This window comes from Diospyros lotus, chromosome 4, assembly GCF_014633365.1.
Source record: "Diospyros lotus cultivar Yz01 chromosome 4, ASM1463336v1, whole genome shotgun sequence".
In the NCBI taxonomy this organism is placed as follows: Eukaryota; Viridiplantae; Streptophyta; class Magnoliopsida; order Ericales; family Ebenaceae; genus Diospyros; species Diospyros lotus.
In genome coordinates this window covers 25,527,245-25,553,514 of record NC_068341.1, presented here as the reverse complement: position 1 = coordinate 25,553,514, position 26,270 = coordinate 25,527,245, and the positions used below count along the sequence as shown (strand labels likewise).

The 26,270-nt window shown below is 37.4% G+C and overlaps 1 protein-coding gene across 4 annotated transcripts in view; it reads right to left on the bottom strand.

Moving 5' to 3' along the window:
* Window positions 1-26,270, bottom strand: part of LOC127799564 (serine/threonine-protein kinase CDG1-like) — a 78,509-nt gene that overhangs the window by 7,400 nt on the left and 44,839 nt on the right. For 2 of the 4 annotated variants that reach the window (XM_052333704.1, XM_052333708.1), the window contains exons 4-5: window positions 18,694-19,046; window positions 110-565 (exon numbers count right to left, since the gene is read on the bottom strand). In XM_052333704.1, coding sequence (XP_052189664.1) covers window positions 110-565; window positions 18,694-19,046 — 809 coding nt within the window. The remainder of the gene's footprint in view (window positions 1-109; window positions 566-18,693; window positions 19,047-26,270) is intronic. The other 2 variants (XM_052333705.1, XM_052333706.1) reach the window with 2 other exon arrangements.

Sequence of the window (26,270 nt, the reverse complement as noted above, 5' to 3'; positions counted from 1 at the left end):
AAAGAAAAGTAGAAGAACAGCAGCAGTTAAAGCACTCCAGGTATAGACTACAAGCAATGGGAAAGGAATCAATGATCATTCAGAAGACAGGTATTCCAAACTAACTCACCAAACAAGTGCCAGTCAAGAGACTTGTTGCAGATGTATTCATAGACCAAAATGTTAAGATTTTCCTTGCAACAGTAACCAAGAAGCATTACAATGTTCTGGTGACGTGCAAATCTTAAGACATGTACTTCAGAATGAAATTCTGGGAAACCCTGCGCACTAGCTTCCTTCCTCACCTTCGCAGCAATAACCTGTCCATTTTTTAGCTTTCCTTTATAAACGAAACCATATCCACCTTCTCCTAACAAGTTCTGGCCTGAGAAATCATTAGTTGCAACCTGTATCTCAGAAAAACTAAGTTGCATGGAGTCCTTGATATATAACTCAGTCTTCAATCCACAACCAGTACAAATTACAGGTGCATCAGAAGCATGCTGCCAGCTAGGATATTTTTGTTGTTTAAGAATCATTGGTGGAGAAGTAGGATAGATAGTTTTCCCTTCAAATTTCCTGCCTGCTGAGATTGTTTTAACAAATAACCTCTCAATATACTTCCATCCCAGCAAGAGTAGAAATGAAATAGACATGTTTAAATAACGTGTAGACTTAACTCTTCCTTCCAATTTAACCAAAACAAACCTTTAGAGGATAAGATAACAAGTTCTATATACAGAACACAGAAACAAAACTCATCTATTACAGAGAAGTGTAACAAAGCTTTCCCTTGTCCTTCCTCATCTCTGCTTGCAAACCAACAGCATGGAAAGATGCAAACTTGCAAGTTGGTTTTCTTTATAGTCAAAGAAAATGTATGAGCACAAGCAGGATGGTTTCATAAGGATTTGGATATTCTTTCTTTCCTTTTTCTTTTTCCAAGTGATTGTAGCTGTCATTAAGAAGGAAAAAAGGCCAAATCCAGAATTCCCCCCCCCCGGTGGAAGAACACTTTTTTAACTTGTTTGCGGTTAATCAGAACTTGAGTTTATTTGCTCATAGATTGTTTATGTCCTTAGTTTATTTTAACAAAATTCAAGCAGTTTACTATGCAGTGAGTTAGTCATCTTATAAATCCTGGCTGTGGGAGTCATTCTAGGGGTCATGTTATAGTCAAGTCAGCAATTTTGGGTCTTCTATGTCATTTATAGTAGTTGTAAAATACTCTAATTAGTTTGTGAATCAAGTCCTTGTGGGAGTATGTAAAAGTACAGCAATTGAATGTAGTTTTTCTTTTTTATTCACTTGCCTTTACAGATTTGTTTGAAGCAATTAAAAATTTGTGGCACACTTTGTGCAGCCTTACCTGAGGATATTCTCCCTAAGAAGTTCTCATGGATTCATATAGGTTTTGTTCTCCTAACAAGAAAACATTCTTGACTAACTATTTACAGCCTCTGTGCAGCTCTTTTTTTGCCCCAACACCTAGCCAATTAAGCCCAAATCATCCTCAACCTTTCCTCACCTTTTAGGATTTTTATTCCATACTCAAACTTTGAACTATATGCTGTCTGATGACATTCAGCATGTTAGAAATCTTGCAATTTCCAAAACACTAGCAAAAACTAGCATTGTCCATCTAGAAACCCATAATTCTTCTATATTATAAGCAGTAACCCAGATCTCTCTAAACAATACCCAAGTTCCCTATGACATGAACTGTTTCTTGTTGAAGTCTACAAAATATAGCTAATGGAGAAAGTTACATTCATGATGAGCCCCTGGCTGCTGCTATGTTATTTGCCTCTCCCCCTCCAGCTAGCGTGGAAATTGAAACTGTTGGACGAGATCAAGAAGATTCGAAAGTCAAAATAGGAGATTGATAAGATAAGGATAAGTCATTATCCTTGTAAAGTAGTGTTGTAAATTTGTATTTCAAGTTTGAATTTTAAGTTTGGTTTGTTCCTAGTTTTTAGGAGATAAAGAATCCTAAATCTTCTCCTAAAATGTAAGAAATAAGATAAGGGACCCTTGTGTATATATTCTTCCCTATTCCTTGTGAATTAATTAATCAAGCATTCTGTTTTTTGCTTGTTTCATGGTATCAGAGCTAAGGCTTGACAAACAGCATTAAAGCTCTTTGTTGTTCTTCTTCTCTCTCTCAAAGATCATGGCCGATATTCGCCAGAATCCTACCCTAACAGAAGCCTCCGCTACAAGTTCCCAGAACCCTCTTCCTCCTTCTGTTCCAACCCCCTCTTCTCCGAATCTACTAACCAACTCTATCGATAACCTCCCATACAAATTACTCACCACAAGTTAAATGGTAGTCATTTTAGGGAATTGTTTCAGTCTATTTTATTGGTGATCAAAGGGAAAGGAAAATCTGGCTATCTCACGGGGGATATTCCTGCTCCTCCAATTGATTCTGCCACCTATGGCACTTGGGAAGCAGAAAATTCAACCATAATGGCATGGTTGATCAACTCGATGGAGCCAAGACTAGGGAGGACTTACCTATTTCACAAAACCGCCAAGGAGATTTGGGATTCTGTCCAGGAAATGTATTCTGACTTGGAGAACTCCTCTCAAAGCTTTGAAATACGGTCAGCCATTAGGACAACAAGGCAAGGTAACATGAGTGTTACAGATTACTTTAATATATTGGTTGAGTTATGGCATGAAATAGATTTATTCCATACTATAAATTGGGAGTGTATTGCTGACAACAAGAGGTATTACAAGATGATTGAAAAAGATAGGATATTTGATTTCCTTCATGGACTTAATACTGATTTCGATGAAGTTAAGAGGTACGATTTTAGAAACAAAACCCCTACCATCTCTCAAGGAGGTCTTTGTCGAGGTGAGAAGAGAAGAAAGTCGATGAAAGGTAATACTTCATCAACTTAGTGATCTAAGTATAAACCAATAAAATTCTGCTCTTGCAACTGTTAAACCAAGGGAACATTTCTTGAAAGGAGTAGGAAGGGAAAAATTGTGGTGTGACCACTATAAAAGGCCGTATCATACAAAGGATACCTATTGGAAGATCCATGGTAAACTTGCAAATTGGAAGCCTAAAAACAAGAGAGAAAATACCCAATCAACTTATGTTGCCAAGACACCCAGTGAGGGTGGATGTAGGACAAATTTAAATCTGTCAGAAGAACAAATTCAGGCCCTTATTGATTGCTAAATCAAGGTACCAACCCCTCTACACATCAGCTTATTGCATCTATGGCTCTGCAAGGTAATCCCTATCTCTCTTTGACAACACACAGACTGCCTAAGGACACTTGGATAATAGACACAGGGGCATCCGACGATATGTCTAGTTTTACTAAGCATATGACCAAATACACTCCCTGTAAAGATTCAATTGATATTTCAATGGCAGATGGTACTATCTCTCATGCTGTGGGTCATGGGACTGTTTGTCTTTCAAATATGAAGTTAGAATTAGTTTTATATGTGCCTGGGTTGAGTTATAATCTCTTATCAGTGAGTAGGATAACCAAAGATATGAATTGTAGAGTGATATTTCTTTCCTCATGTTGTGTGTTTCAGGATCAAGCATTGGGGATGATGATTGACAGTGCTGAAGCAAGAGATGGACTCTACTGGTTGACGAAGAATACTTTAACCTCATCTCATTCGAATAAAACAGTCATAACTGTTACCTCCAATGCCAAGATTATGTTATGGCATAAATGATTAGGACAGCCTAGCTTTTCCTATCTTAGATTCTTGTATCCTCAGTTTTTTATCAATAAAGACCAAATTCTTTCTCGTGAACAATGTACTTTTGCAAAACAATCAAGAGCCCATTATCCCATTCAATCTTATGAGCCTTCCAAACCATTTCATTTAATCCATAGTGACATTTGGGGCCCCTCTAAACATCCTAATCTTTCTAGTTCAAGATGGTTTATAACTTTTATTAATGACCATTCTAGGGCATGTTGGGTGTATCTTATGAAAGATAAATCAGAAGCAAGTAGCATATTCAAAAGATTTCACAAGTTTGTTTTGAATATGTTTCAAACCTCTATCCGTATTTTTCAAACCGACAATGGTCGAAAATATTTTTCTCATGACTTGACCAACTACTTACTTGAGCATGGTATTTTGTATCAAAGTTCTTGTCCCTACACACCACAACAAAATGGTGTGGCTGAAAGAAAAAATCGACATCTCTTAAAAGTGGCAAGGGGTATGATGTTCACCACTCATGTGCTTCATTCATTTTGGGGGGAGGCTGTTCTTACAACCGGATATTTGATAAATCGTCTCCCTTTTAAAACCCCTATTGAAACCCTTTGTGAATCCTATCCTAATACACTTTTCTTTCCTTCCATTGAGCCTAAAGTTTTTGGTTGTGTTGTGTATGTTCACAATCATAGTGTGTTTCAAACCGAGTTAGATCCAAAAGCCCTAAAATGTGTTTTTATTGGCTACTCTCCTTCACAAAAGGGCTACAAGTGTTATTATCCCATCAATCGGCGGTTTTACACCTGCACCAAGGTCAATTTTTATGAGGATCTTGCCTATTATTCACACACTAGTTCTCAAACCAATCTTATCGATCCCCTTCTTGTTCCTTCATTTTTTCCTCCCCTCTTGCTAGCATCTTCTCAAGGGGGAGAATTAATATCCATCCCTGATAAGATGCTGGCAGTAATAGACCCTAAGCCTTCCAGTTTACCTTCAATTTCTCCAACTCCTGTTCAGTCACCCATCTCTAAACCTGTGCAACCCCTATCTCCTTAGTCTCAAACTCAACAACCTACCAATTCTCCCTGGTTTGTGTATTCCTAAAGACCTAAAGGTCCATCTGAAGTCCAACAGGGTTAATCATCCTCCCTCGATGATGGTCTATCAGAAGACAGTAAAGCAGGTACTGATTTAACAGGGGATGAGACTAAATTAATGGAGAAAACTAAGGATCAACCCAGAACTAACAATGGTGCTATTCAAGATGATGGGCTAGACTGGGTAGTACCTATAACTCTCCAAAAGGGTGCAAGATCTTGTGTTAAACATCCTAAATATCCTTTGTCCAATTATTTAACTTATGCAAAAGTGTCTCCTCAACTTAGAGCATTTATTGCAAGGCTTGACAGTGCTGAAATTCCTAAAAATATTCAAGGAGCTATGGGAGATCCTAAGTGGAAAGCAGCTGTGATGGAAGAAATGAAGGCCTTGGTTGGAAACCACACTTGGGATATAGTTGAATTACCCCTAGATAAGAGAACCATGGGATGCAAATGGGTGTTTACCATCAAACTCAATGCAGACAATAGTATTGAAAGGTATAAGGCAAGGTTAGTGGCACAAGAGTTTACTCAAACCTATGGCATAGACTATGAAGAGACCTTTGCCCCTGTAACTAAACTCAACTCTATTCGGGTAATACTCTCAATTCTTGTAAATTTGAACTGGCCTTTGTTTTAGTTTGATATAAAAAATGTATTTCTTAATGGGGACTTGATGAGGAGATCTACATGAAAATTCCACTAGGCTTTAAAGATGAAATGGGTTGTGGAGGAAAGGTTTGTAAATTGAAGAAATCCCTATATGGTTTGAAGCAGTCACCTCGGGCTTGGTTTAAGAAATTTAGCCATACCTTAATCCGGCTTGTGTATAAATAAGGACAGACTGACCATACTTTGTTTATCAAAACCACAGAAATTGGAAGAAAGTCTATACTAATTGTCTATGTTGATGAAATTATTGTAACAGGTGATGATGAGCATGAAGATTTCGAAAAGAAAGCTGGAATATTCATTATGTGCAACCCTTGTTATAGGGTTGGAAATTATAGCTATAGAAAGTTTACAATAGGAAGGATTACAACACATTTTAGGAAAGATTATGACACTGTTGTTTTTCAGAGAAAAGAACTGAAAAATAATAGGAAAATATTTGGAGAACAAGAGAGGGCAATCTCTCCATTCATTTCAGCATAATATATATTGGAAATTTCAAGTACAACACTGTTTGGTTAATACCAAACTTAGACAGCTTTTACACAACTTTTCCAAGATAAGGATCCTTAAATCTAGGATCTCCATACCTTTCTGACAGATCTTGACAAAAGACAGAAGATTTCACAGCAAAAATACAAAAAGTAATACTTGCATTTAGAGTATCTAGAAAAATCTCAAGGAGAAGACTCCTAGCTTAATTCTCAAGAACTCAAATTTAGCTTTGGGCAACACTTTAGTCATTATATCAGTAATCTGATTTTCTGAAGAGCAATGAGCCAACTTAATTTCGCTAAGTTTTTCAGCTTCTCTAATAGCATGAAACTTGACATTTATGTGCTTTGTTCTCCCATGCTGAACTGGATTCTTTGTCATGGCAATGGCTGACTTCTTGTCCACCCACATCACAGTTGCTTCATTTAAATTTTGTCCCAAATCTGACAGAATTTTTCTTAACCATATTGCTTGATTTGTTGGACTGGCAGCAGAGATATACTCAGCTTCAGCTGAGGATTGGGCCACCACTTCTTTTTTTCGTGAATTCCAGGAGAAGACACCACTGCCAAATGAAAAATACATAGCCTGATGTACTCTTTGAATCTTCTAAACTTCCAGCCCAATCACCATAACCCATTAACTGCTTACCTTCATTCTTCAAATACCATACACCATAATCAGTTGTACCCCTGATGTATCTCAACACTCCTTTAGCTGCATCAAGATGAAATTGGCTAGGAGAATGCATGAACCTAGAGAGCAAACTTGCTGGACACTTAACATCAGGTCTTGTAGCTGACAAATACAATAAACTTCTGATTAGGCTTCTGTAGATTGAAGCATCTGCTTTGCTTCCATTATCATTCTTGGTTAACTTCTCATTTACTACTAAAGGAGTACTCACAGGCTTTGATCTCTGCATATGGAACTTCTTTAGAATTTCCCAGGTATATTTTCTTTGACAAAGGAATATACCAACTTCATTTATCACTATCTCCGTTCCCAAAAAATACTTCATTTCACCTAGGTCAGACATCTCAAATTCCTTTTCCATACTCAACTTGAATTGATTCAAAGAGTTTAAATCACCACCTATGATCAAGAGATCATCAACATATAAAGAAACAATGAGTTCCACTTCACTTCCAGCCCTTTTCACATAGAGAGTTGCCTTACTTTCACTTCTGTTGAACCCTTGTTGCAGCAAATAGGAGTCAATTCTGCTGTACCAGGCTCTAGGAGCCTGTTTAAGCCCATATAAGGCTTTGTGCAGCTTGTAAACTTTGTCTTCACTTCCAGCAACTTGAAAGCCTTCAGGTTGTTCAACATAAACATTTTCTTCAAGAAGTCCATTTAGAAATGCAGATTTGGCATCTAAATGGTAAATTTTCCAACCCAATTTCGCTACTAGTGCCACCGAAAGCCTTATGGTATCATGTTTTGCAACTGGAGCAAAAGTGTCAGTGAAATCCGTACCAAACTGCTGAAAATAACCCTTCACTACAAATCTGACCTTTAGTTTGTTCAGAGAACTATCTGGGTTGAGTTTGGTTCTATAAACCCACTTAACAGCTATTACCTTTTGATCTTCAGGTCTGTCTACAAAGCTCCATGTCTCATTCTTTTCAATCATACCCATCTCCTCCTGCATTGCAAGTCTCCAATCAGCATTACTTGCAGCTTCAACATAGCTAGCAGGTTCAAGTGAAGCCATATGACATCTTTCATAAATTTCTTCGAGTGTTTTAGTTCCTTTAACTGGAGCATCATCAACCATATCAAAATCCTCTTCTTCTGTTGTGACATCTTGTTCTTGGGATATATTTCCCCAATTCAAAATCTTCTTTGAGGCTTGAACTTTCTTTTTATTCCAATTCCACGTTGAGAGCTTATCAAATTTGACATTTCTATCGATAATGATTTTTTCAGTTTTCAAACTGAAAATTCTATAACCTTTGGTGGTGGTACTATATCCCAAGAAGATGCCCATTTCAGATTTTTTATTTGACTTATCCCTTTTTTGTTCTAGAACATGAGCATAACACACAACCAAATACTCTAAGGTAATTCACCGAGGGCTTGAATCCATACCATTGTTCAAACGGAGTTTTTCCACTCAAGACTCTAGTTGGCAGCATATTCAATAGATAGATCGACGTGTTTATGGCCTTGGCCCAAAATTGCTGGGGAAGGTCCTTCTCATATAGTAGACATTTAGCCATTTCCATCACTGATCTGTTTTTCCTTTCACTCACTCCATTTTGTTGAGGAGTGTAGGGAACAGTTAATTGATGTTATATCCCTTCCTTATCACAGAAATTCTTGAACTCTCTTGAGACATACTCTAACCCATTATCAGATCTGAGAATTTTCAGTTGGCAGCCAGCTTGCTTCTCAACCATAGCTTTAAATTTTTGAAATTCCATTAGAACCTCAGATTTTTGTTTCAAGAAATAAACCCAACACATCCTAGAGAAATCATCAATAAATAACAAGAAATATCTGCTGCCATTCAGAGATGAAATATGCATGGAACCACAAACATCAGAGTGTATGAGTTGAAGTTTTTTTGAAGCTCTCCAATTACTGTCCATAAATGGTAATTTGCTTTGCTTCCCATATTGACACACATGACAAACCATGTCATTTGCATTAATAGCAGGTAGGTCTTGAACTAATTCTTTAGAATGCATGAGTTTTAATGTGGAGTAACTGAAATGACTGAGTTTCTTATGCCATAGTCTTAAATCATCCTGAACAATATGATAAGCATGCATGGCTATTTGATTCCATTCAACCAAAAAACTCCTTTCTTTCATTTTCAGTCATTAATTCATTCCCAGGAGGATCATATATAATGCAGGACCTGTTTTTAAAGTGCAAAGCATAATGGTTCTCAAGCATTTGTCCTACACTTAACAAATTCTGCCTAATCTCAAGAACAAGTAAAACATTAGAGATGAGCTTTGTACCTGAGGGTGTTTCAACAGCAATATCACCTTTTCCTTCACTTCATCATAGTCTCCATTTGCAACCTTTACATTATTAATGTTAACTTGCCCAAGCTTGTAAAGAGATCAACATCATAAGTCTTGTGACAGCCACTATCAATCAACCAAGTGCCTTTGTCACTGCTGGTAGCATAAGAAGTAGCTACAAACAACTTCTCTTCAGCTTGCTCTTGAACCTCAACAGTGTGTGCTCGTTGTCCTTGCTGATTAATCTTGTTTTTGCACACCTTCTCTACGTGACCAAGTTGATTATAGGCTCTACACTTGACACTTGGCCTGAACCAACAATAATTTTCTGTGTGACTTCTTTTTTTGCAGTGAGGACAAGGTGGAAACTTTCCTTTCTTGCCTTTTCCCTTGCTGCCATTTTGATCTCTCTTTTCATCATTCCTTTTTTCACCTCCAGATTTCCTTCCTCCTTAACTTTGTGCCTTGCCTTTATGAGTTGTCAGAAGAGCATGTTCACTGGTTTCTTCAACTCTGTAAGCTTTTCATTGCTCCACAGCTTGAAGTGAATTGACTAATTCAACTAATGAAAGCTAAGACAAGTCTCTTGAGTCTTCCAAGGAGGAGATCTTGGACTCAAATCTCTTTGGTAAACTCACCAACACTTTTTCAACCACCCTTCATTCAGGAAGATCTTCACCAAGCAACCTTATTTGGTTTACTGTCTTCATAAGTCTGTCTGAATAATCTTTCACAGACTTTGACTTCTTCATTCTGAGAAGTTCAAACTCTCTTCTCAAATTTAGTATTTGCATTTGCTTGGTCTTTTCACTTCCTTGAAACTCATCCCTCAATCTATCCCAAGCCTCTTTACTAGTTTCACAAGCCATTATTCTTGTGAATATGGTCTCTGTCACGACTATATGAATAAGAGATAGAGATTTAAATTTTTTAGCACATTCATTTGCATGGTGCTTCATTTGAGTCACTGTTGGGTTGTTTCTCAGGGGTGGAGGATCCCTTCCAGTCCCTACTACTTCCCAGAGGTCCAAGCCTCTCAGAAAAGCCTTCATCTTCACAGCCCACATATGATAATTTTGCCCATCAAAGACAGGAGGTGAGCCCGAACCAAAACTACTGGAAGCCATAGCAAGGTCTGGGAATTTCTAGTTTTTACTTTTTGGCTAGTCAGGGGAAATCTTATTGGTTTTCTCTTGTTTGCACACAGGCCCTTAAGAACAATAGGGCTCTGAAACCATGTTGTTTTTCAGAGAAAAGAACTAAAAAATAACAGGAAAATGTTTGGAGAACAAGAGAGGGCAATCTCTCCATTCATTTCAGCATAATATATATAGAAAATTTCAAGTACAACACTATTTGGTCAATACCAAACTTAAACAGGTTTTACACAACTTTTCCAAGACAAGAATCCTTAAATCTAGGATTTCCATACCTTTCTGATAGATCTTGACAGAAGACAACAAAAATAAAAAAAGTAATACTTGCTTTTAGGGTATCTAGAAAACTCTCACAGCTCAATAGATACAATGGGATTAGGAAAGATTCCTAATCTGTTTAAAAAACTAATCTAATCAAGATAAAATCTTAAATAAATCATTCTTTAAATAAAGCATTCCAAAACAGGTTGCACTGCCGCCTCTTCTTCTTTCCTTCCCTTTCATGTCAACACTCCCCCTCAAATTGGTGAATGGATATCTATCATTCCCAGCTTGCATATTAGATCTTCAAATCTTCTAGTTGCCAATCTTTTTGTCAAACAATCTGCTACCTGTTGTTCAGAAGAAACATAAGGAATTTGAATGATATCTTTTTCAAGATTTTCCTTTATAAAATGTCGATCAATCTCAATGTGCTTGGTCCTGTCATGCTGTAAAGGATTATGTGCAATGCTTATGGCTGATTGGTTGTCACAAAATAACTTGATTGGTTCCTTGACATCAATCTTCAAATCTTCTAGCACAATCCTCATCAATAGTAGCTCACATAGGCCAAGTGCCATAGCCCTAAACTCGGGTTCAGCACTTGACTTTGCCACTATGCTCTGCTTCTTACTTCGCCAAGAGACCAAGTTCCCTCCTAAAAACATGCAATACCCTGTAATAGATCTCCTATCACTTACAGATCCAACATAGTTTGCATTTGTATACCCCTGTATATCCAAAGCACCTCCCACTTTAAATAAGATTCCTTTACTTGGGGTTGTTTTCAAGTAGCACAATATTCTCCTTATGGCCTGCATATGACTCTCTATCGGGTAATGCATAAATTCACTTATTAAACTCACTGCATAGGCTATATTTCGCCTAGTGTGTGATAAGTAAATCAAACGCCCTACTAACCTTTGATATCTGCCTTTATCCACTAGTGGGCTGCCAGTGTCTTCTCCTAATAACACATTAGGCTCTACTGGAGTACATACTCCTTTACTTCCCAATAAACCTGTCTCCTTCAAAAGATCCAATACATACTTACGTTGGGATAAAAATATACCTTCTTTGGAGTAGGCTACCTCTATTCCCAAAAAATACTTAAGTAATCCTAGGTTTTTGATCTCAAAATTTTGGGCCAGTTTGCTCCTTAGATCTTGCTGACCATCCATATCATTTTCTGTCACAATGATGTCATCCACATAAACCAACAATGCAGTCATTTTTTCCTTTCCTGAGTGCTTCAAGAAGAGAGTATGGTCTCCTCTACTCTTGTGATACCCCATACACTTCATAGCTTTAGAGAACTTGTCAAACAAAGCTCTTGGTGACTGCTTGACGCCATATAATGCCTTTTTAAGTCTACAGACCTCATCTTCTTTTCCCTCCTTAAATCTTGGTGGCTGCTCCATGAAGACCTCTTCTTCTAAATCACCATGAAGAAATGCATTCTTCACATCTAGTTAGAGTAATTGCCATCCATAGTGAGCTGCTAAGGACAAGAGAATTCTTACTGTGGTCATCTTGGCCATCGGAGCAAAAGTCTCCAAGTAATCAATTCCATATGTCTGGGTGTAGCCTTTGGCCACCAATCGAGCCTTATACCTCTCCAATGAGCCGTCTACATTGTACTTTAGGTTGAACACCCACCTACAATCCACTAGAACCACTCACTTTGGCTTAGGTACCAAATCCCATGTGTTGTTTTTCTTTAATGCCCGCATCTCCTCCTGCATGGCTAGTTCCCATTTTTTATCCTTTCAAGCCTCTTCCACCGAATTAGGAATAACAACGGTATCTAGAGTGGTAAAAAACTAATGTCTCGAGGACAGCCTATGATAGGAGAGATGGTTGGCTAGAGGATGCTGAGTGCATCTTCTAACACCTTTTCTAATGGCAATAGGAATATCCAAATCAGTAGCAAAGGACTGAACAGGATCAAGGGAACAAACCTTCATAGAATCTGGCTGGGGATCAGATGCTGTTTCATGCTGAGAATGAGGCATGAACTATTGTTTCTTGTGATACACAAAAGGAGAGCCCTTGAACCTTACTGGAGATGTTGATAATCCAGGTTGATGAGTTTTCTTAGGGCTTGGGTACTCATTTGGGGCAGTGAGAGAGTGATCACTCGAAGATAAGGGGACAAAACCAGTATGAAAGACAGGATTAGGAATAGAATGTTTAGGGTCTGTTGATGTTGAAGAATATGGACCAAGGTCAAGGAGAGGAAGGAGATTGGACACTTGGTCTTTAATCCTATAATTCTCCCCCTGAAGACCAAGAGTAGAATGATCGAAGTAGTGTTGTGACTCAACAAAAGTCATATCTTTTGAAACAAGAAATTTCCAAGTAGGGGGATGATAACACTAATATCCTTTTTGTGTAGGAGAATAACTAAGGAAAAGACACCTAAGTGCCCTAGGATCCAGCTTGTCTCGAGTATGAGGTGGAACACGAACAAAGGCTACACAACCAAAGACCTTAAAAGGAAGAGGGGTAGGTAGGTTAAGAAAGGGAAAAAATGTAGAAAGGCATTGAAATGACTGTTGTTCCCAAGAACCCTAGATGGTACCCGATTGATTAGATAGGCTGCGGTCAAGACAACCTCTCCCCAAAAGTTTTTTGGAACATTATGATGATGAAGAAGAGTTCTAGTGACATTGAGGAGGTGTCTTATCTTCCGCTCAACCACTCCATTTTGTTGTGGAGTGTTGATGTAGGAAGACTCATAAATAATCCCTTTGTCTTGAAAGAACTTATGTAAATGTTGATTAAGATAATCCCTTGTATTATCAATTCGAAATTTCTGAATAGGAGTACCAAATTGAGTTAGAATCATGGAATAGAAGTGCGGTAACACAGTGCTAGCAGTAGCCTTATCCTTAAGAAGGAAAACACAAGTCATTCTAGTATAATCATTTATGAAGGTAACAAACCATCTACCCTAGAACAATTGAGAATCCTAGATGGACCCCAAACATTCGAATGAATGAGAACAAAAGGACGTGAGGATCTTTTATTACTAATAGGATAGGAAACATGATGATGTTTGGAAAGTTCACATACATCACAATGAAAAACACTAGGATCCACATGTTTAAAAAAACAGGAAACATAGCTTTGAGTAAGGGAAAATGTGGATGTCCGAAGCAGTAGTGATAAAGCCAAATGTCACTACTAGAAGATTGAGAGGTGCAGGTTGATTTAGGCTGAAATCTGGTCTGAATATGATGAGGCTGCAAGGTCTCCTTTATCAAAACATACAACCCATGTTTCTCCTCAGTAGCTCCATTCATCCTCCCCGTAGCCATTTACTGAAACTCACAAGAATAAGGAGAGAAAATGACTTGACAATTTAGATCCTTAGCGAGTTGATGAACCGAAATCAAGTTAGTGGACAAATTAGGAACATGCAAGACTCTTTGAACATAAAGTTTAGGACTAAGAGTGACTTGTCCCTGACCTTTGATAGGAATAGAAGTCCCATTAGCAATAACAATCTGTTTAGGTGTCACAAGAGACTGATAGGTATCAAAAACATTTGGATTAGAGGACATATGGTGTGTAGCTCCTGAATCTAGCATCCATATATCATTCCTATTGGTTTTAGAGGCTGTTAAAGAACTCAAATGGAAACTATTACCTGACTGATTACCTTGCTGGGCAATAGAGCATGATCCATCCTGAAAAGTTTTCAAGAACATCTTGAGTTTGCTAACTTCATCAGCAAGCTTGTTGATTTCATCAGCTTTCAGCTGATTCTGCTCCAACTCAGGTGCTGCCTCGGTTTTTTCCACCAATTCTTCTTGCCTATTTGAAAAATAAGCCTGATTTTGAGAGGTCATATTCTTTCTGCAACATAGCCTCCTTCCCATGCAACTTAAAACATGTCTCTCGAGTATGCCTCGGGCTCTTGCAATGGGAACACCATAATCCTTCTGTTCTATGCGTTTTGTTTTGTCCATCAATCCACATACCTTCCTTTCCATGCAACCTACCCTGCACATCGCCTCTTCCTTACAGTGGTTTAAATCTGGACCCTGCTCATTTGTTTGTAAACATTGCTGATTCTTCAGAAGTCATATCACCTAGCATTGCTGTCCTCCTATTTTCTTCACTTCGGACAACTGAAAGCACTTCATTAAGGGATGAAAGTTTTTCCCTTCCAAGAATCTGCACTCGAAGTTGATCATACTCATTATTAAGTTCGGCCAAGAACTTTACAACTCTATCCCTTTCAAAAATTGAATGAAGAGTGGTTGCATCTTTCCCATATTCCATTTTAATGTTCTGGTAGTGGTCAAGTTCTAGCCAAAAACTATTCATTTTGTTGTAATATTCAGTGATTGTTGAGACCACATGCTTAGTAATATGTAACTTCATCTTAATCTCGTAAATAATTGATGCATCTTGAATCTTAGAGTAGGTACGCCTAATCGTTTCCCATATATCTTTAGCAGAGGACAAGAACATGTAATTTTTACTAACCTCTAGTTGCATGGTGTTCCATAGCCATGACATGATCATGGAATCCTCTATATCCCCAAGCATTAAACCCTGGATCGGATTTCTATGGACTAGGCTCTGTCAAGTGGCGAATATGTCCTTTCCCCTTTAGGAAAGTTCGAACCAGCTATGCCCACTGTAAGTAGTTGCGTTCGTCTAGCCTGTATAACTGACGCACCCCTAGTAAATCATGGGAAGAAAAACCTCCTATTAGAGCATCAACTCCATTATTCTCACTAGATGTCATGGTTGAAACTGGCATTATTTATGATATTTCTGACATGATCAGAAAGGAAAAGGTCTAGCAATGAAGGTAAAGACAAGAAGGAATTTCGAGGCTTAAGCAACTGAAAGTATGGTAACAATCGACTAGAAACAATCAAGGAAGAAGAGCAAGGAATTGGCAATGAAGGTCGGGGAATGGATTGAAATAAAGAAAGCAATGAAGGCTGGAAATCATAGGGCAATTGGAAGTGGCTCTGATACCATGAAGATTTCGAATAGAAAGCTTGAATATTCATTATGTGCATCCCTAGTTATAGGGTTGGAAATTACAACTATAGAAAGTTTACAATAGGAAGGATTACAACACATTTTAGGAAAGATTATGATATAATGGGATTATGAAAGATTCCTAAGCTATTTAAGAAACTATCTAATCAAGATAAAATCTTAAATAAATCATTCCTTAAATAAAGCATTCCAAAACAAGCTGCACTGCCGCCTCTTCTTCTTTCCTTCCCTTTCATGTCAACAAAGCAGGGTATCAAGACATTGAAAGAGCAACTGAGAGTCGAGTTTGAGGTGAAAGACCTAGGACTCATGAGGTACTTCCTAGAAATGGAGGTGGCTAGAAGCAAGGAAGGCTTATTTATCTCTCAAAGAAAATACACCGTGGATTTACTCAAAAGACACAGGGATGCTAACATGCAAACCACCTGGTACACCATTAGACAAAGGTTGGAAATTTCAAGAGAAGGATGATGATATCCTAGTTGAAAAAGAGAGATACCAAAGGCTAGTAGGTAGGTTGATCTATTTGTCTCTTACTAGGCCCGACACAACCTGTGTGGTAAGTAAGATCAGTCAATACATGCATGGTCCTACAGAAGCGCATGAATGCTGTGTTTCATGTGCTTAGAAACTTAAAAGGGACACCTGGGAAAGGGTTGATGCTTAAAAAGACCAAGGAACGAGGAATTGAAGGGTTTGTTGATACAGATTGGGCATGCTCTAAAGAGGACAACAAGTCAACAATTGGTTATTGCACTAAGGTATGGGGAAATATTGTGACTTGGAGAAATAAAAAGCAATCAGTGGTGGCTCGCAACAATGTTGAGGCAGAATTTTGAGCAATAGCTCAAGGCGTTTGTGAGGTAATTTGGTTAGAAAGGTTAATGGAGGACCTAAAGATACCTTTGACTCAACCTACAAGGGTATACAGTGATAGTAAGTTTGCTATTAGTATTGTGAGAAATCCTGTCCAATATGATCGTATGAAGCATGTAAGGATAGATAGGAATTTTATAAAGCGTGAAATTGAGGAAGGGGGAATAATTCTATTCTATGTTCCAACCATTGATCAAATTGCAGATGTATTCACAAAAGCTATGATGAAACCAGGGTTCAAATCTCTAATAGTCAAGTTAGGAATGACTTGCATCTATTCTTAAGCTTGAGGGGGAGTGTTGGATGAGATCAAGAAGATTCGAAAGTCAAAATAGGAGATTGATAAGATAAGGATAAGTCATTATCCTTGTAGAGCAGTTGTTGTAAATTTGTATTTTAAGTTTGGTTTGTTCCTAGTTTTTAGGAGATAAATAATCCTAAATCTTCTCCTAAAATGTAGGAGATAAGATAAGGGACCCTTGTGTATATATTCTTCCCTATTCCTCGAGAATTAATTAATCAAGCATTCTGTTTTTTGCTTGTTTCAGAAACATTACACAAAACATTTTGAAAATATGGAGGACAAGATAAAAGATTCTAGCAAACATGGGGAAAGGGGAAAAATCCTGGAAACACACAAAAGCATTGGAAAACAAACTAAATAGTGTTTAAACATCTATAAAATCAAATAATTAGAAGTGCTAATGTTTGCTAAGTCATCAATAGGAAAATTAAACATGAATTTTAGCAATAAATTGACTACAAGAAACATTAATTTCAAGTCAAACACATTGTCAAGCACAAATGTATATTTATGAATGTGCATAAGGTTCTCATGAACAAGGTTTAAAACAACACTGAATGATAATAAACAAATTACAAAAGATCTCTGAGGATAAGGAGGCATTTTTCTGCAAGATTAAGAGATCTTTTCAAGAATTGTAAGAATGATTTTCATCTAAGACTAACAGAAGTTAAAGAACATTGGTTTAAGGGTTGGATCTGCAATAATTAGAGAAGCAAGTGAAAATTTTGATAACAAATGGAGAAAAACAGAGAATTTTCTCGAGGACCATGATAGGTTTTGAAACAAGCTATAGTTTCGTGTACTCTTTTGTGTTTTGATGCATTTCATTATATGTCTCAATGAAATAATGGAGTTTGCAATATTATTTTGTAGCAGTTTCTTAGAAAATGAATACATTCTACCCAAACAAAATTTTATTCCTTGCGTATAAGTTATATTGTTATTTACATTGTACTCAAGGAAAAAAAATACCTTCTCTTTTCTATTGAAACACCGAACGTGACATAGAAAACCAATATGCCACATTGATGGAGTATCAAAATTCCAATGTTTCCATCAAGACCCATCGAGATGGATACAACTCACCAGTATTTTAACACAATTAAATATTATTTTTTCTTTTCTAATACAAATAGCTAATAAATTATTTGAATTTGCTTCATTTTTGAGAGATATAATTGAGAACAAAGAGACATTTTAAATTGTTAGAGAATATGAGACAATAGAAAGGATGATATGAACCTTATTGTTACTCCTCCTTGAGAATAGGAAAATAAAAACCAACTTTGATTGAACCAAATCGCCTTGTACATCTTTAGAAAATTAACAACTTGATAAATCTTTATTTTGAATACAATGTATTTCCACATTATAAACCTTTTAACTGTAGTGTAAAATGACGAGAAGAAATGAAACATTTGAGATTATGTAATAACTTGAGTAAATAAAAATGTATATATAGGCTTTAGTTTTTATTTCCAAGCACATCCTTATGTTTCCAGAATTTTTCTCCATTCCTGTGTTTTTGAAATGTGTCCAAGACATTTTCAACAAGTTTCCGTTTCCAAAATTAATTGAAACAATATGACAAAGCAATATTTTGATCCTTGGATACAATATGATGGTGGTAACAAAATCCCAAAGCAATCCACCTCCTTCTAACTAACTCATTTAGTGCTTTCAACCATTCAATTTTAAAAATGAAATTCCAGGCCACAAAGTGCCACATCCTATATTTTTAGAAGTGTAATTACTAAAACTGTTTTCATTTTCTAAGTTATACAGTACGATAAATTACAGAGAGACATATCTCACAAGATAACATTTTTGCAGAAACAATTAAGTATGCTAGTCCTCAAGATACGGTAAACTACTCAGAATGATGTTCCTGAATAAAACTGATTGAAAGACAATATTCCTTCAGTAATCAAGGACCATCTTATAAGAGCCCAATGCATAAAAAGCAGCTATATTCCATTATATTATGTCCAAGTTACTAGAATTAAAAGCACAAATTCATGAAATGGCATAAGAACTAGGCATGCCAGACTCAGCAGTCAAAGATAATAGCAGAAAGTTTTTTGTCAAATCAAAGCTATATGAATCTTGCTGACCTGATTTTTCTAGCTTTGAAGTGGTGGCTAACTTATCAGATGAAGAACTTTGCTCGTGTGAAATAGACATAAATAAAGGGGCCAAGTTGTTCTTGAGTCCATCAGAACTTTCTATCGAATTCAAAGATGCAGAATAACTCCTGCAAGAGATAACAGACTGTTCACTGTTCTCATTATCTTGAGCAACTGCAATTGGCACTTGCTTGGTCATAGAAAAGACCAGCTTATGTTCCACATTTTCCATATCAGTAGTTGGTTGATCTCTCAACACTTTCACTGACAAGTCATCTTGAATTACTGCAACTTTGCATGGTATCTGTTTATTGTAAAACCAAAAATCCTTTTTGAGGTACCTGTTGAGAGTTTAACTTGTTCTCAGTCCCAGCATATTAATGACATGAAGGAACTGAAGAACAACACGCACATGCATGCACACATATGCACAACATACCTAAAAATGCTCAGATTTATGCTAATAATAATGGTAGGAAATGTAAGGAATGTAACGCAGACAAGAAAAGGCCAGGTAAATATCAATGTTTGCAACCCAATGTTCTATTCTTCCTTGACAAATAAACAATTATATGAGAAAATATGTCAAATGAAGTGCAACTAGTGAATGAGAATAAAAAGGAATAACGTTGACTGTGCAAATTTGCAATTTGACTCCAAATTCTTGGAAATGGAATGGTTCTTCATTGAGTTGAAAGTAATGGGCAAGTTCTCCTCATGATTCTTTTACTTCTGCTTCTGGAACTGACCGAACATAACATGAATAACTAATATGCATAAGCTATATATATTTCATTGAAATATATGTAGATATTTGGATACTTGAACAAAAATATAGCTTTAATATCAGCCAACTATGTACGTTATAGCATTTTGGACCCAAAGTAAGGGTATGAATATTTGATACACATCTATAGAATTACAAAAACAACAACAATCTGAAGCCTTTAATCCGGTTAGATGCAGTTGACTACATGAATTCCAGCTTTCCAACCATCTATATCCTGGTCATATCTTCATCTATATGTGTACATAAAGAAAAAATAAAAGCAATAAAAAAGTACATCCAACTCTTTTGATAAGCAAAGTAAGTAAGAATGGCCAAACAGGTTGAAGTGGTAATGCTCACTTATCTACAGATCCACATGTAAAAGTAGGTCGTTGGCACACTGAAGGTATGACAAATGGGCTACACTACTTCAGTCCTTCTATTCTGCTTGTCTGTTACACCTGTTTGCTCTTTCTTTTCTTTTTTTTTTTACTTTTTCTTTTTTCTCTCGTGAACATAATAGTAGTAAATAGATAAGTGCTCCATGAAAAATAGTACTTACCAAAACTTTCAATATATATTGTGATGGCTACTGCTATTCCACACATGGTCTAAACTGTTTCAGGAGAGTCAAAAGTGAATAGCTTCAAGCCAAAAAGAGTTATAGCAGTGAAGTGAGGAGGTACAAGAAAGGACCAAGAGAGCTTGTTACAAGACTTTATATGCACGCCACAACTTGGAAGATTTGAAGATGTATATTTAGGATAAAAAAAAGTGAAGAAGGTAAATGGTGAAGTCAAAGTCAAAAGCCAATGACTCGACACAAATAGTGGCAGATCAAGGATCTACACTCAATGGGGGCATTTTTTTTAACATAGCATCATAGTGCATAATTGATAATAATTAAATAAAAATAGATCTATATTACAATAATTATGATATTTGGTTTCATTACCATAATATAATTGCATCTAACTAATTGTGCGTATTCAAGAAGAAAGAGAGATTATTAATGCTGTTAATCATAAAATCAAGATAGGATGGTTAAAAGGGGAGTGTGTGCAACATTTTATGCAATCATAAAATCTCTTTACAGCCCGTTTGGTATCAGGATTAAATAATGATGGGATAAAGTTAAGCATGGAATAAAATAGTGATGAGTTAATACAATACTTTGTGTGTGTTGGGGGGGGGGGGGGGGGGGGGGGGGGGGGGTGTTTGGACATGGTATAAATTTATCTCACTTCATGGGATAAATTTAGACTTGGGCTTAAGTTATGCCAACTCATTTGAGATGCCAAGCGTGATTATACCCGTTAGATGGCATTGCCACTTTCTTATCCACATAACAAATGGGCCATTAAAGTTAAAAAGGAAGTTTTATTAGACAAACTATAGGACCTTTTCTGTTGCATGGCTTAGAATGCTAGGCAATTAACTAATATGTGCAAATTATGAGAATCATTAAGATAAGGATGTTACGGTGGATGTGCAACCATACAAGAAAAGAAAAATTAGAAACCAAATTAGATCTAATAAGATTGGGTTGTGCTTGTTGAAGATAAGATACATGAAACATGATTAAGATAGTTTGACCATGTGAAAAGAAGAATAATGGTAGCAGCTATGAGGCGAGTAGAAGAAATGGAAGAAATTTGTAGCTAAAAAAGCTAGAAAAAGACCAAATAGAACTAGGTGGGAAGCTATTAAGCATGGCAAATGATTGAAAAGTCTTACAAAGGACATGGTCGAGGGTAGAGATGGTTGGGGAGTTAGAATTCACATAATTGACTTCACCAAGTGAGATTAAGGCTTGTGTATTGTCGTTATTGTTGCGGTAAAGAAAATGAGCAAAATTATGGTAGCACATATATGCCTACTAAAAAAATTTATGATAGTAGTATACAATAATATCATCAAAAAAATTAAAATATATAATGGTAATATACAATAATATCATCAACAAAAATTATAATTTTAGTTTTATTCTTATACATGGAACCATGTCTAACATTTATCCTACAACTTACCCAACTCTTACTAAACATGGGAGAAAAAATTAACATGGTATAATTCCCCTAGTATAACATCATCTAGGAGATCATCTGCAAGAGATTGTATCTCAATATATTATCTTTACGATCAATCATGTGTGCGCAAAAATGCATCATATGTACAATATTTAACTCACTGCCCTTTTTAAAAAAATAAAATCATATATATGATATGTGAATCACTGTCCTTCATAACTAAATCAAGTTTTAGCAGGCCTCATCCTTAAATGTCCTTTTGTTCCAATAATGAATTTTGTCTCTTACAATGGCACTTTAGTTCTCATATATTTCTCAAGTTCATTATTGCTATAGATGAAAATTGAAACCAATATGACAAATAAGTTTTTTTTGTCATTTAACTCAAATTTATCACATACATATTAAAATTATAATAGGAAATAATTTACTAGTTACTATAAAAGATAACAGAAAAACAATAAAAACAAAATGCATGCATTTGCACAGGAAACTAATGTGAATGTAAATGAGTGCATGATAAATGCAGGGTGAGTGACTGAAAAGCACATTAAGTCAACATTTGGTATTGAAACATTGTCATATAATCATTTGTTAGGATCCTAGGGTTTCAGCAGAGAATTAGGCAGATTTTAGAAAGAACTAGGGCAGAATTAGAGAGAGGGAAAAACAGAAGGAGGCGGAAGAAACAGGGAGATTGAGAGGGAGAATTGGAGAGAATATGGAGGGAGAAAGAGAGGAAGAGAAGTTGAGGGAGAGAAAGAGACAGATATGAGTGGGAGAAAGAGTTTGGAGAGAGAAAAATCAGTAGATTCAATTGATATTTTCTGGATAATGCATCTAAAACAGCCCTAGTAGCTTTATATAGCTACTTCAACAGCTTAACAGAAAATACAAGTAAAATAACTACTGCTAACAACGTAACAGAATTAACTAGGGTTTCAGCAGAGAATTAGGCAGATTTTAGGAAGAACTAGAGAAAGAGAGGGAAAAACAGGAGGCTTAAGAAACAGGGAGATCGAGAGGGAGAATAGAGGGAGAATCGGGAGGGAGAAAGAGAGGAAGAGAAGCTAAGGGAGAGAAGGAGACAGATACAAGTGGGAGAGAGTTTGGAGACAGAGAAATCAGTATATTCAATTGATATTTTCTGGATATTGCATCTACAACAGTGTGGATGACATAAGTTGTCGGTAGCAGGCTGCAATTGTGCTCTTAGTTGCAGCTGATTATATTTGTTATAATTGTTGTAATGTTTGTTAGGCGGTTAGGCAGTTCATAACTTGATGTATATATACGAGGATCAGTTCTCTCGAATTATTGATTGTTATTTTTCTTCATTCATTTCAATAACATTTCTGAGGTATTTTTCATCTTTGGTTGTTTCTTTTTTTCGACTGTGAAGCTCTCACTTCATGGTATCAGAGCCAATTGACAAGTGTCAATGGCTTCCAATCGTGAATTCAGTCATTCCTCCTCCTCTTTACCTAACTCCGTTTCTACGTTATCGTCAGCCTCTTAGTCCGACTTTATAGCGATAGCAAAAATAGTTCAATTTCGTTCCGATCAAACTTGATTCCAGCAATTATCTGTTTTGGTAAGCTCAGATATTGGCCACGATCAGAGCGTTTGACTTGCTGCCATACATCAACAAGTCTCCAGCACATTCGAAGTACATCAATGATCCAGGAAATTCCGATCACGAGGCTTAGGTTGTAAATCCCGAATACCTCAATTGGATAAGGTCAGATCAATTACTTTTAGGATAGTTGTTTTCTACTACTAAGAAAGAAGTTTTGGCACAAGTTATTCATTGCGAATTATTTGCTGAAGTTTGGAGTGTTCTCGAGAATCTTTACTCACAACAAACCGTTGCCAAATCTTTTCAATTAAGATAATAGCTTAGATCTATAAGAAAGAATGATTTGTCTATAAATGATTATATTATGAAAATCAAGACCATAGGACATGCCTTAGTTGCAATTGGAGAACCTTTAAATGACAAAGAATTACTGATGGCAATCTTTGTAATACCCGATCTTACATGGTATTGAAAAATGTATAATTTTCAATTATTTTGAAAGGACCTCGAGTGGTCCGGGAAGGCCAAAAGTCGATTTCGAGAAATTAATTAATAAAAATTGTCGAAACGACGACAGGGAGTGCCTCGGGAAGAAGGCATGAGATTGGTGAGCGTCTTGAGGTGAGGTTAACGACGCTGGCAACAGTCAGACCAAGAATAATTTTCGAAATAATTTCTGTATAAGTCTGAATGGGTGCCAGTACCGAATGGTTGTAGGGGATCTTCGGGAAGCTGAGGGGACCCTAGGGGTGGTTCGGTTTTGCGAGTAAGGAAACCCTGAAGCGTTTTCGGGTGGAATAAAGGTCCCGTGCAGGCGCGGGGACGAAATCGGCCTTATCGAGTAAAAGTCGGTTATTAATTTTGAAGAAATCAAGTTATTTGGAGGCTTGATGCTAATTAATTAAGCTTTGGAAGGTCCAAGAGCAAGTAACAAAAATTCTCGAGTGCAATAAAAAAATTCCAAAGTGGAATTAATGAGAGTTTGGAAGGGCAAATGTGTAATATATATATATATATATGAAGCTTGGAGGCCAAGCGTGTAATAGTGGCCCTTTTCTTTTCTTTGAAATTTGAAAACAGAGAGAAGAGAGAGGAGGGAGCTTGTGAGAGCCATGGCCGAGAAGGAGCTCGGGAGAATGAGAGAGGGAGAGAGAAGTAGAGATTGTGAGAGATCGGCCGAGGGGTGGCCGGCCTGAAGCAACGGCCGGTGGCAACTTGAAGTGGCAGCAAGAGCGTGGCCGTTGGTGGTTGTGCGGTGATGAAGCAGCAATGGCGGTCCAGCAAGCGTTGATGGTGTGCGGGGATGCTTGGAGGCGGTCGGCGAGGTCGCAACCAGCAGCGGCAAGAGGCCATTTGGTCGACTATGATGGCCGGACGAAGCTGGAGCAACAATGGTGGTCGGACACTGTAGAGTTGTAGCGCGCAGGGAAGCCTGCTACGGCAGATGGCCGGCGTTCATGTGGTGGCTAGGAGTGGCTGGCGATGGCAGAGCTAGCTGCAGCAGAGGCTGGCGGAGCTAGTGGCGATGGCTGGCTGCCATGCACGCAGGTGCTATGCGCGTGTGGGAGAAGGAGAAGGAGGAAGAAGGAGAAGAAAATAAGAAAAAAAAAAAGAAAATAGAAAAAAAATCTGGAAATTGGAGAAAATCTTGAAAAATTCTAGAAAAATTGGGGAAAGTTCTAGAAATTGATTTGGGGCTCAAGGAGCGTGCCAGAGGCTCGAAAATAGGATTTTGGGCATGAGATGGCAGTCAAGGAGGCATCGCTAGTGTGGGCGATTGGCCGATTTTCTTTTCTAAATTGACTGAGGTAAATTTATAATTTATTTTCAAGTTATTTGCATTATGTGAGATGTTGCGGAATAGTGTAATGTGAGGTGATGGTTGGATTGTGCCCGTGGTTGGGGTTGTTTGGAAATTGTTGGTGGGTGGATTTTTGTGGTGTATGGCAAAAACGAAGACCATGGTGTAATGTTTGATATTGTGGGTGTCTGTATGATTGCATCTAGGTTTGACTAGGGAGGCAGTAATCCTAGAGGAGCTCGGAGTTCAAGTGGAGTTCGTGCTCATGGCAAGAGAGGCTTCGAGCCAGGTAAGGGATGGCCCATGTGGAGGTGGCCTTGTAAGTTGGTAAATATGATTTATAAGTTTCTTATGTAGCATTTGCATGTAGTGGTTAACATTTGCATGATATGAGTTCTAGTGTACCTATGGCCATATGGAGGACTAGTGTTGTGGGAAGAGGTAGGTTAATGCCTCAAACCTCGGTGGATTGTGAGAATGAAAGGACCTAGCCTCAGCTGTATGCACTTGGCATACATAATCATGTTTATATTCATATTTACATGTATTGCATCTTTACTGAGTCTTTATGACTCATGAGGTTTTACCTTATGTTGTAAATGTTACAAGTCCAGATGCAAGCAGGGATGGTGTCGGGAGGCTGATGTGGCGACTAGCGGAGTTGCCCGAGTTGTATGTTATGCATTTATCATGTATATATATTCTTGTGTGTGAATGTATATGTTGTTGGGCACTAGATGGCATCCAGTTTGTTGTAATCATCATAGTGTGATAGGTGATTGTGAGATTGCTTGATGTATATGGCTTTAGATGGTTGAGCCGAGTTTCAGATCAAGTAAGGATCGAGAAGGTATGTTCCCATAAATCTCCAGTACTCAATAGATGTTTGATGCGCTAGTTTTGTGCTTGGGTTACCTTTGGCTTGCTGTGAGGCGAGTTTAAGAAAGGTGAAGCTCACTCGGGTTTCGGGTCCCGTTCCGCTGTGTTTGGGACCGATTTCTCGAGTGGAGCTAAGCGAAGGACGAAGCCTATTGCCCACCTAGGGCATTTCCTATTGAAACATAGTCTAACCCTTTGGTTATTGGCTTAGTGTGTGAGTAATCCGATTGATTATTCACGAGTAGTGCCCCGCAGGTGGGAGCGGGCCATTACAATCTTACACGGATTGGACAATGATTATGAAACAGTTGTGAGTATAACAATGTATCAAATGAATGAAATCAACTTAGAAAAGGTTCAATACTTGTTACTGATGCATAAACAAAGGCTTGCTGCCAAAGAAATTATCTAACTCCTCTATTTCTGGTCTTGAATTTGTAAATGTAAATTTAGCCTTTCAATGGTCTAGAAATGAGAATGGATTGAGTAGAGGTGCTATTTTTCTAA